This window comes from Podarcis gaigeae (assembly GCF_964106915.1).
Source record: "Podarcis gaigeae genome assembly, chromosome: 17".
Classification (NCBI taxonomy): Eukaryota; Metazoa; Chordata; class Lepidosauria; order Squamata; family Lacertidae; genus Podarcis; species Podarcis gaigeae.
Window position 1 is genome coordinate 40,273,074 of NC_139694.1, and position 11,830 is coordinate 40,284,903.

At 46.0% G+C, this 11,830-nt stretch overlaps 2 protein-coding genes across 2 annotated transcripts in view; one reads left to right on the top strand and one right to left on the bottom strand.

Moving 5' to 3' along the window:
* The window catches only part of LOC310834974 (intercellular adhesion molecule 2-like), a 105,323-nt gene that overhangs the window by 14,770 nt on the left and 78,723 nt on the right, over positions 1-11,830 (bottom strand). The window lies entirely within an intron of this gene.
* LOC310834500 (olfactory receptor 1K1-like) lies at positions 8,596-9,534 on the top strand (the record flags this gene model as incomplete). The annotated part of the gene is made up of 1 exon (XM_083717977.1): positions 8,596-9,534. The coding sequence occupies one exon, from the start codon at positions 8,596-8,598 to the stop codon at positions 9,532-9,534; it is 939 nt and encodes a 312-aa protein (XP_083574103.1).

Below are 11,830 nucleotides of genomic sequence, written 5' to 3' on the forward strand. Positions count from 1 at the left end.
CTGGCTTCATTAATTTTTTTTTTAAACATTCAGATTTTTTATTAAGCTAGCTGAGAAACCTTAATCTCTTTGTTTCTCAGGGGGTAGATGAAAGGGTTCTGTAGGGGCGTGACCACTGCGTACCCAACAGGTGGCCTTCCAGATCTTGTCACACTCCAGCTCCAATGATCAGGGATGATGGGAGCTGGAGTCACCAAAGTCTGGAGGACCTCAGGTTCCCCATCCCTGTTGTAAGTATTAGGCTGCAATTCTATACACAATTCTATACACAAAGGGCAAACAATGTGGTACCCTGGTCTAGATGCTATTGAATTCCAAATCCAGCCTGCATCCAAGCATGTTGGAAATTGTACTTCCAGCAATATTGACAGGGTGTACGCCTATGCATACTTACCTGGGAGTCCCAATATACTCCCTGGGGCTTACTTCGGAATAGACAGACATATATAGGAAGGATTTAAAAACAGTTGTTCTTATGGTATCTTTGAAGATGTCTGTCTGATAAACAGCTGTCTGTGCAGTTGAATTTGCATACTCTGAACAACTCTCCTTGAGGCAGCATCTTATCTATTTTGCCATTCTCCATCTATGCAGCCAACATGGTCTAGTGTGACCATTGTGCAAATCAATGAGTGAAAGACCCCCTATTTCAATGAATTCTCATTTAGCAACCCACTGTTCAGCTGAAGTGCCTGTGGTCACCAGTCCAAACTTACCAAAGAGCCTTTTCATGGCTGTCTTCATCTCAAGTTGTAGATCATAGGGTTCAGCATGGGGGTGACCACGTGTATGCAACAGTGGCTACTTGCCTCCTCTCACCTGAGGAGGTGGAGGATGGCTGGAAGCAGACTCCAATGATGCTGCCATAGAAGAGGGTCATGACAGTGACATGGAAAAAGTCTTCTTCTTTCCAGCTGCTGAAGGTACCTTAAGCACGGCACCTACAATCCCGATGTAGGACAGCAGGATGCAGAAAAATGGAGTCATCACCAGCATGCTGCCAAATGCGTAGACCAACGTTTGGGTAGAATGAGTGTCAGAGCAGGAGAGATGCATAGAGGATAAGTGTCACAGAAGTGGGAAACCTCCCAGGGACCACAGAAGGAGAGCTGGTCGGTCAAAAGAGTGTGGAACAAGCAGTAAACATTGGGGAGACCCCAGGAGCCTGGGACTAACAAGAGCCAGTGTTTATGACTCACTACAGTGGCATAGTGCAATGGATGGCAGATGGCCACATACTGGTCATCTGCCATGGAAACCAGGAGGAAGCTGTCAATATTGCCAAAGGCAATGAAGAAATGCATCTGGGTAAGGCAGCCCCAGTAGGAGATGTCTACACTTCCAGAGTCTCCAAAGGTCTCCAGCATCTTGGGAACAGTGACATCCACCAGAAGAAGTACATGGGAGCAGAAAGGAGAGGAGGATCAGAGCAGATGAGCAGGACAATAAGCACATTTCCCAGTACAGTCAGCAGATACATGGTTAGGAAAACGGGAAGATGCCTCGGTATTCTGCACTGACAGAGAAACCTGAAAGGATAAATTCAGAAAAGACTGTTTGATTGTCCATTGTGACATTTTTCTGTTGAGGGAGAAGCAGAAACCAGCATGATATTACATGTTTGCAAATACTGGAATACATCTGTAAAGCAGAAGCTTTGAGATGCACAGCAACAAAATGGGCAGCTAGGCTCAAACTGCTAAGTTAAAATGCTGTGTGCTTTCTTCACACAATTTAGACAAAAATGGATCATGCGTTTTCCCAGTTAGCTTCATTAATATCCATACCTATATCAGTTCCACATTGTCCGGGACTAGGTGGATGACGATGAGGGGTGAGATGCTTCAGAGGAAGAAGGCTCAGAGCCCAGGGATTGGTGGTGGGACACTGAGGAGAGATCAGAGGGAGAATGGGGGGTGGGATGGTTGGATGCTGAAGAGGCAACAGGCTTTAGTGAGCAAGGAATGCCTCTTGCAGGGAGCAGTTCAGACTCAGACATCGAAGCAGAGGAGGCAGGACCAGAAGCTGCAGAATTATGGAATTATGGAGTTGTGGAGTTGAAAGGCACCCTCAGGATCATCTAGTCCAACCCTTGCAATGCAGGAATATGCAGCTGTCCCAGATGAGGATCAAACGTTTAACCTTGGCATTATCAGCCAACTCTAACCAGCTGCTCTGGTGTAGTGATTAGATGGGATTACTATGAGGAATTATAAAATATGCATCAAGCCATTGTGTCCACAATGAAAGCATTGCGTTGACTGGGTTTGATTCATTGACAATAATTTCTGATCAAATCCCACAAGGCTCTGCATCTCTGGCCATTTTCTCTACTGTCCTATTTCTCTGCCTGACAGGCACATATCAGCATTCCAGAACACAGACCAGTTGTTCATCAGGCATCCTCAGTACATAAAGAGAGTAGGTTACTTTGATGTAGTTTAATCTTTAGATAGATCTTTGGGCCAGGAAGAGAGCTCACAAAGAGATGGTAAATATTACCCATCCTTCCTTCCTTTACTGCTTGTTTCTGACCTCCGGGTTTGCTGGATGCATTCCTCCTTTCTAGTCCTGTTTACTCCCAGATATGTATGCATGCTCAGAGTAGTCTTTGTAGTTAACAAAATTTCTTCTGATCTAATCTGACTTTGTCCCATGTGGGGGTTTTGAAATGCTCAGAGGAAATCTGATTGGTTCTTACAAACACTGTGTAAAAAGTTCTTTTGTGAATAAAACGACCTGGCCCGAGGGGTGGACAGGAATTATTATTATTGGCACCCCTCCCAGAGTCTTGCTGGTCAAGCCTCATGTGTATTCTATTAATCAGAGTCCAATCCTTCCTTGCTTTGGGAACGCTACATCTGGTGTGACCTTTTTATGATAGTTGGGCACTTTCCTGGAAGGTGCTTTGGCGATTGTTAAAAGGTCCTCTGGGATGGTGGTGGGGAGAAAAAGAGGTGGCAGTATGGCATACCAGCACAGGCCGCCTCAAAAACAGCACTGCTCCGGCCTCTGTCACCTGTCTTAATAATATTTGGAAATGCTCCAGCAGGCAAGAAGGGAAGATTCATTATATTGGCCCTAATGCAGATATTAGAAGAAATATGCCCAGGGTAGAGGCCCCAGACTCCTACCCTGTTAGCAATCTATTTTCCAGAAACCAAAGAGATTCTCCATTAACAAATGTTCAAGATAACCTAGGGTCTAGGGGTAATTATACTAAAAGCAAATCACGATAACTTTAGCTCTCCTTTAAGATACAATACCTGACTAGAAAACATCTGGAAAGGTCTTAACTTTCTTTTCTGAAAGCTGGGATTTTGGGATAATAAGAAAGCAGATAAGGATTTTATTTGTATGTTCCAGCAAATTGTTATAGTAAATTTGCAAGCAGAGTTTCTTTGCTCAAGCTGCTATCACTTTGGATTTGGCACACAGAAAGAACTGTCAATTAATAGGCAATCAGGGGTAAGAATATGCGGCCCTCCAGATGTTGCTAGACTACAACTTCCATCATTTTAAAAAAATCACTTTATTTGGTGGAAATTCTCAGTAAGAATAATAATAATAATAATAGGAGAGCACAAATGGAGGCATGATAGACAGATATAAGCTGCAATATTCACTAACTAACTTGGTTCCTGAACAAACGTCTAATGAGCTCCATTCTCTTCTATGATTAACCACACGGGGTTTTTCTTAAAGACAGTAGAAATCCTTGGAGAGCTGAGCCTCGAAGCATCTGGGGACGCAGATGAACCCAGCATAGAAGGGAGGGAATTATCTGGGTATCTTGGGTGCAATTTGCTAGACAGGGTTATCTAGTCTGGTTCTACTGGAGCCATCAGGTCCAGATTTGCCAACTGGTGTAAATCTGCATTGAGCAAAATGAACTGGATTTGCAGCTATTGTACCTTTGGATCAAAGGGGATGGCTAATTGGCTGGCCTTACTGCACCAAAGCAACTTGGCCAAATTCTCACCTAGCATAAATCAGACTTCGTCAAAAACTTTGGAGCAATAGCCCTTGCATCTGTTTAGAATGGCAACTTTTGAAATTATCTCCAGGAGAAAATGTAAATGTATGAATAACATTGGAAGAATAAACACAGAACATAGCATTGCCTTAGCAATTAAGCTCCAATCCTATAACATGTTTACCTGAAGTCCCCTTGAACTCAGTGGGGCATTTGCACTGTTAAGTTATCTAAATGCAGCAGTAAAAACACTGCTTTGGGCAGATCCACTCCATACACTTGGCTACACCCAAAAAGTCTGCGGTCTGTAGTTTGTTAAGGGTGCTGGAAATTGTAGCTGTGTGAGGGGTAAACTACAGTTCCCATGAGTCTTCAGGGGACATAATGTGCTTTAAATATGATCACCTTACTCTGTGGCTCTTACCCTCAGGCCCACACGTCAGGCAAGCAAGGAGAGGTGTTTGTGCCTGGAGAGAGGGGATGGAGAACTCCCACTAGCTGGCCCAGCTGCAGCAAATTCCCCCAGTCTACCAACTTCCCCTCTCCACATAGTATCATCTAGCAGTTTAAGGTGGCAGTCCAAATCCCTAGCTGGCAGCACAGGGTTGAATGGGATGGTGTAGCTGCCACCACACCCACAGCTCACGCCAGACAAGGCAGAAAGGGGCAGGCAGAGGACAGCATGGCCCTTTGCTGGGCTGCAGCAGCAAAGAGACCCAGATTGGTCCTGCTACTGTCTTGGATGGATGGCAGGAGGGCTGACTCAGGATCTAGCCCGCCCTGTGTTGGCCCATTTCCCACTGCCAGTGCAGATGGGAATACCACTGCAGTAGCTTCCCTCTGGCTGCTTCTTGGATGGCTGCACTGGGGCAGGGGCATAGCTAGCTGCTCCGGCATTGGAGTGGTGGGGGCAGGGTGATCCATCCATGGGGGCGTTGTGGCAATCTGCACATGGGGGCACCGCATGGGGGTGCTGTGGCGATCCGCCCAGGGGGGCAGTGTGGCGAACTGCCCATGGAGTCCGCCTGGTGGACGCAAGCCCCATGCTGCTGTTTCAGGCAGCGCGGGGCCCAGAGCCACCGTGTCACACCCAGGAGAGATGCGTGGCTCAGGCGCACTGCAGGCCAGGCCCCACGGTAAGTGCCGACCCCCGCAGTGTGCCATTTTGTCACCCCCCTCAAGGACGACACCCGGGGTGGACCTTCCCACGCCCCTGCACTGGGGTGCTCCTTGATGGTGAGGCTCACACATCAGGCAAGAGAGTCTTTTCTGAAGTATTGAGCTGGGTCTCTGCTTGGTGTCACCTCAGGGAACTTCCAAGTTTTTAAAGAAGACTAAATAAATGTTTGTTCTCTTTCTCCCCCATGTGTTGGCCCCCAAGTGATCCGTGTCTCTGTCTGCTACAGAATCATAGCTCATGGGGATGCTGCCTGAGTGAGCTTTATGGTAGCTATAAATATACCCCCCCCCTTAATTTGTGCTTCTCATTGCTGCATATTAGAACACAACTTTGTTATTTGGCTTTTTATCCAGGTCTTTCTTGCTTTCTGCTGCTCCCAACTCCCTCTATGATGAAGCCATCTTTGGACAAGTAACTGGGCAAGTAACCTCCATGGAACATGGTCAGGGGTTTAAATATCCAGCTTTGGAGTTACTATACTTAGAATTCCTGCTGTACCTTTGTGTGTGAGAAAGGGGATCTTTGGAAACAGGCTGAAGGATGGCAGCAGCGCCATTCTTTTTCCCTTGGCCAGCATGAGATCCTTCTCAATTTACAATGAAATAAACTTCCACAACTCCTATGAAGCTAGCCTTGCTTTGAGCTGGCATGCAGCAGGAAAATTATGATTCAGACAGCCAGGAAGGGTTGGAGAGAGGATGGAGGGATTTCTTTCATTTTTCTCCCTTCCTACTCTGTCGTCTACTGATCAACCTGTCTGCAGGCTTATCCACCCTTACCTTTCTTTGGCTCTTTCCGGCACAGTCTGTGCTTTAAAGCTCCTCATCTGAGCCCCTTTGTTTTGCTCCAGAAAGCCTGAATTAAGGTTTGCTCTGATTGAGCACTAAAAAGTGAGTTTTCAATGGGAAAACGCTGGAGCAAAAAAAGCAGGATGCTTGGACACAAGAGTTTTAAAGTGCAGGTCTGTGCCTGGGAAGAGCAGGGCAACAGCTAAGTGTGGCTAAGCCCTGCCTTTAGGGTCCAGGGAGAAGGGGGGAAACACAGATAAATAAGCACCATTGGTGTACTTGGGGCTTTAAGGAATAATAGGTAAAAGAGCAAGGAAAACAACAACAGATGCCTGTTCCAAGGAAAAGAGGGAGGTTAACATAGATGCAAATGTGGAAGAGGAAGAACATAGGTGATGGTTACATGTATCTGGGTTCAGGGGTAGATCTGGGTAATATGGCACCCTGAGCAAAGAACACATTTGGAGTCCCCCCCCCCCCATTTCTTATTTTCACAATCATTCCTTTTGGTGCAGTTCTTCTTCTGGTTGCTGCTGCTGCTGTTTTGTGCCTCCTCAGCTTGGCACCTTCTCCACCCTACACTGCTGAGTTTAGTTCCTGTAGAGCAGGTGTGGCAAATCTTTCCAGGGATTGTATGCCAGTGGTGGGTTGCCCACCCCACACCCTCACACACACCCCCTTCCATGCACCAGCATGCAGGTCACACACAGGCACACACAGAGCCCAGCTCCTCCAGGTGAGCTGGACAGAGGCATAAGGAGGAGGCGTGATCATTCCCTGTCCAGTCCTCAAATGATCTTTTTTTCCTTTGCTGCTGCCACCAAACTTGATGGGGTGAGCAGAAATATTTGCTTGGGTGGCCAGATTAGGCTCCCAAACTGAGGGCTAGCCACCACTGCTCTGCTTTAATGGTGTTCCCCAAACTTGGGTCTCCAGCTGTTTTTGGACTGCAACTCCCATCATTCCTAGCTAGCAGGACCAGTGGTCAGAGAAGATGGGAATTGTAGTTCAAAAACAGCTGGAGGCCCAAGTTTTGGAAACACTGCTCTTGAGGGTTACACCAACACCTTCCCTGAAACAGGAGAGATTTAAGAAGATTGGAAGGGAGAAAGAGAGGGAAGGTGTCAGAGTAAGTCTTAGTGGCTGGTGGGTCCTGATCTATGTTAACATCTCCAAATGTCACCTCTCCCTCCATTGAATAGTATTGAGCCAGAGTATGTCACACTCCAAGTGGCCCTGTCACCAAACTTAGGAAATAAAAAGACCAGGTGAAGTGGAGGGAAAAGACAGAGGAGGGGATCTGTTCTTTAAGGCCAGAATGAAGCATGAAGCTATAAACAAGCTTGTATGTCCAGGGTGGCGCTGTGGGTTAAACCACAGAGCCTAGGACTTGCCGATCAGAAGGTTGGCAGTTCGAATCCCTGCGACGGAGTGAGCTCCCGTTGCTCAGTCCCTGCTCCTGACAACCTAGCAGTTCAAAAGCACGTCAAGTGCAAGTAGATAAATAGGTACCGCTCTGGCGGGAAGGTAAACGATGTTTCCGTGCACTGCTCTGGTTCACCAGAAGCGGCTTAGTCATGCTGGCCACATGACCCGGAGGCTGTATGCCGGCTCCCTCAGCCAATAAAGCGAGGTGAGCGCCGCAACCCCAGAGTCGTCCACAACTGGACCTAACGGTCAGGGCTCCCTTTACCTTTACCTATGTCCAGCTGAGGCCAGGCTGAACTTCCCTTACTGGCATAGGAGCCAACTCCCAGAGGCCAAGGTCCTTCCCCCTCCATAAAATATTTGAGGGGTCCAAGCCTGCCCGCCCGCCATTGATGGGCATTGTGTCATTCAAATGGTGTGTGATTGATTAAGCTGGTTGGTGCTTAAGTCCCACCTCCCATATTTTATTCAAGTTGGCACCCCTGCTTACTGAGGTTGTTGCTTGAATAGTAATTGATGGTTTTCACTTCTTTGGCCAATGGAGATGGAACAAAGTGTCCCCCCCCCCGCCCCCTGTAATTATGGTCCTAGGGAAAGTGACAATTGAAGTATGTGAAATCATAGATATTGCAACATACTTTTAAAAAGCAAGGTTCTACCCCTATATAATGCAGATATAGGAGGCAAAATTTACATGCCACAATCTGCAATAATTTTATGAAATAATGAGCCTGCTCCTGCTTCCTGTTGCTCATAACCAATGTGATGGAATCACAGCTGTGATTTACATTTAGGGAAGCAGGGATATTCACAGACAGGGTTGGCACCAGCAGTTGGCATTCTGGGGTACCTGTCAAGGCCCACATCACAGCAGACGGCCTGCTGTCGATCTTCTGAGCCCCTTGACCCCACTGCTTTTTCTCCATGGTGCAACTGCCTGCTCACCTGTCCTCTCTGATCCTGCAGGCTGTGAGCAGAGTGATGAGATGGAGTAGCCTCCTTTGCTTCCCTTGTGCTTTACACCCTGGATAGTTGCACGGATTGAGCTGTGCAGGGAGAGGGCAGATTTGTTTTTCATGCTTTCAAAAGTATGCAAGGCATAGGAAACCCTTTTTGTAGAGAATGTGCCTAATAAGGCTTTAAATACATCAAATGCGCTGGGTGAACTGCTTGCAGAGACTTCATGAATTTTAATCTAGTTCCCTTTCAGGCTCCTCAGAGACATGGCCAGTGCAAACCATTCCACTCACTCTGACTTCATTCTCATCGGTCTGTCCTCCCAACCAGGACAGCAGAAGTTCCTCTTTGCCATCTTCCTGCTGATGTATATAGTGGGCCTCCTAGGGAACCTCCTGATCATCCTGTTGATCCTTTGTGATGCTCATCTGCACACCCCCATGTACTTCTTTGTGGGGCACCTTTCCCTGGTGGATGCCTGTTTCACCTCCGTCACCGTGCCCAAGATGTTAGTCAACCTGGTGTCAGAAGCCAAGAGCATCTCTTATGCTGCCTGCCTGACTCAAATGTATTTCTTCTTTGCCTTTGGGGTCACTGACAGCTTTCTTCTGGCCTCCATGGCTTATGATCGCTATGTGGCCATCCGTAATCCCCTGCAGTACACCATCATGATGAGTCAAAGCCTGTGTGTGGGGTTTGTGGCCGGCTCCTGGATTGTCTCCCACCTCCATTCTTTGTTGCACATAATCCTGATGTCCCGCCTCTCGTTCTGCGCTTCCCATGAGATTCCCCACTTCTTCTGTGATCACCAGCCTGTGCTGGCTCTCTCCTGCACTGATACCAGCTTAATTGAGATGTTGATCTTCACTGAGGGGGCCTTAGTGGTGCTGAGCCCCTTTGGCTTCATTGTGGTCTCCTATGCCCTTATCCTGGTCACAGTCCTGAGGCTGCCTGCGGGTTCTGGGTGGCGCAAGGCATTCTCTACCTGTGGGGCTCACCTGCTGGTGGTCACCCTCTTTTACGGCACAGTAATTGGGGTCTATTTCCAGCCCACTGCTCGCTACTCAGCAGAAAAGGGAAGGGTTGCCACCATCATGTATACCATTGTCATACCTATGCTCAACCCTTTTATATACAGCCTGAGGAATGACGATGTCAAAGGAGCATTTCGCAAAACTCTATGCAGGAAGGTGGGAACACACTGAGTGCCTTTCTTCCAAGACACCTTGCTGAACAACACCAATGTTTGAAACCACACCATCCATTGTAACTGAGTTTTCTGGGATTCATGGAACAGTCTCCACGGTTTACAGCCACATTTACATGATGTTAAAAGGTGAATTTCCCTCTGGATTCCAATAGCCATTTTACAGAGGAAAATTGTTAGATAAATGCTTGTCAGTGTGCCAAAGGTAGCCATGTTGTCATGGAGTCTACCACAGGGTCACTTTCCAATCATTCCTTTTTGACTGTGGTTTGAGTGACCAGGAAAAAAGTTGGATATGGGAGTATGCTTGGGTGGTTCAGAGCAAGGGCACCACCTGGGGGCCAGGGGGCCGAACACCCTCAAAAATTCAAGGGGGCCCAGGCACCCCTCAATATTTCACACACGCCGCCTAGCCCCCAAAGTGGGGGGAACCCGGCACAAGTGGTTGAGAGCAAGCTAAAGACCTGGGGGCGGAGGAGCTGGCTGGAGCATAAAAAGCAGGGAGCTGGGAGGGAAATATATGGTATTTTATTAAAGTATAAAATATTGTATAATAAAAAGGAGAATTCCCTGGATGTCAAGATCCAGGTTTAGGGCAAGTACTCTTTGGTGAGAGAGCCCCAGCAGAGATCTAAAATCACAAAACATGCAGCAAAGCAAAGTGTGGAAATATATAGTCTTCTAGACCTTTATTGGAAGCTGCCCCTCCCTGCACTGAATATTGTTACCTGCCTGTCTGAGGTGGGAAATATATGTAGGAGCCACAATAAAATGAAAATGTTACCTCGACATTGCCTAGGTTTTCCTATTTTCTTTTGCCCTGGGCTAGACGGGCACATCAAAGACATACCAAAACAAGGGGGTGAAGGAGCAGATCTAGTCCATCTTCAAAAAGCATCAATTTCACATTTGGAGCTACAGGTGGTCCTTAATGAAGGGGTTGTTTATGTGTGAGGTCCCATATTTTAAATAAGCATAAGAGACACAAACAAACAGGTGATCCATAATGAGATTTGGGGTCCTTCATACTGGTGGCTTTTAGTGGGCATAGTCTGCAGAATGCCATTGACACAATAGGATATGCAGGTCCCACTTAGCAAACACAATGCATTCTCTGGAAATCATTTGTTGGGCAAACTCCAGCTGTTTTGTTTTGTTTTTGAATATTTATTGGTTTTTCAATTGATTTACAGCCATCCTTTTCATACATGACAACATTTACAATAAATATTTGAGATCTCTCAATATTACACCATTGGATATGTATGCATAAACAAAAAAGAGTTTCAGCAGGAAGTTAAGGACCTGCACCAACTGAAAACACAGTAGCTTGTCTGTCCCTGAACATCTGCAAGTGCAACCAGTTACCATCATGATCACAAATCATCCAGAATGCTCAATTCAAAAAACATCTGGAAGGGCCCTATAAAAGGGGGAAACAATTCATGTTGATATTTATTATCCTATACATTTATTTATCTCCAAGGCACCTGATGTTGCCTTAGGCACCATACAAACACCTCTGGGATCATAACCAAGTCACAAAAGGAACAAGTAATGTGAAAAGAAAGCTTAAAGAAAAACGCTAGATATATTACGAACAATACAGATGTAGATATATTTGCCAGATGAAAAAGGAGTTGTCAAGAGGGGATAGGGAGAGCAAAGAGTTTCAAGCAGATTCAGAGACTACCATAGTAGACAGTAGCAAATTGACTATTATGTAGCTTTTTATATTATACTTATGAGATCATGCATTTGGATATCTGGCCCCAGAACCAAGCTGGATGCAACAGTGGAAGACTCTCAGTGTTTGTTCTCAGGGAAATTCCTCAGAGAAAAAGGATTCTTTCCCTGGAAAATGGTATAGAGAGAGATCTATATATACCGGTAGATCTCCAATGGTATAGAGAGAGATGATCCTGTTCCAATTTGGAGGCCCCCCTCATCCCACATCTGCTATCCATTTTTTTAAAAAACAACAACAACTGTGAGAGATCTTATTCACTGAACTCCTACCATCTAGTTGTACCATTTGTCACCATTAGGGATGAGAGAGAAATTCAGGGACTTCAAATACAAAATTTCTGAAACAATATGAGAACCAATACATGGCCATCTTTTGAAATTTCTACTTATCTGACTTTTGCAATGTAATTCTCCAACAAAACAGCATTTACAAAAATGCATATATTAGTGGAAAGTATTTAAAAAAAGATATTTAAAGAAATAACATTAAAGTATTATATTAGGAGAAGTGGTTTGCAAAAATGTATGACTTGTTCAAAACTGCA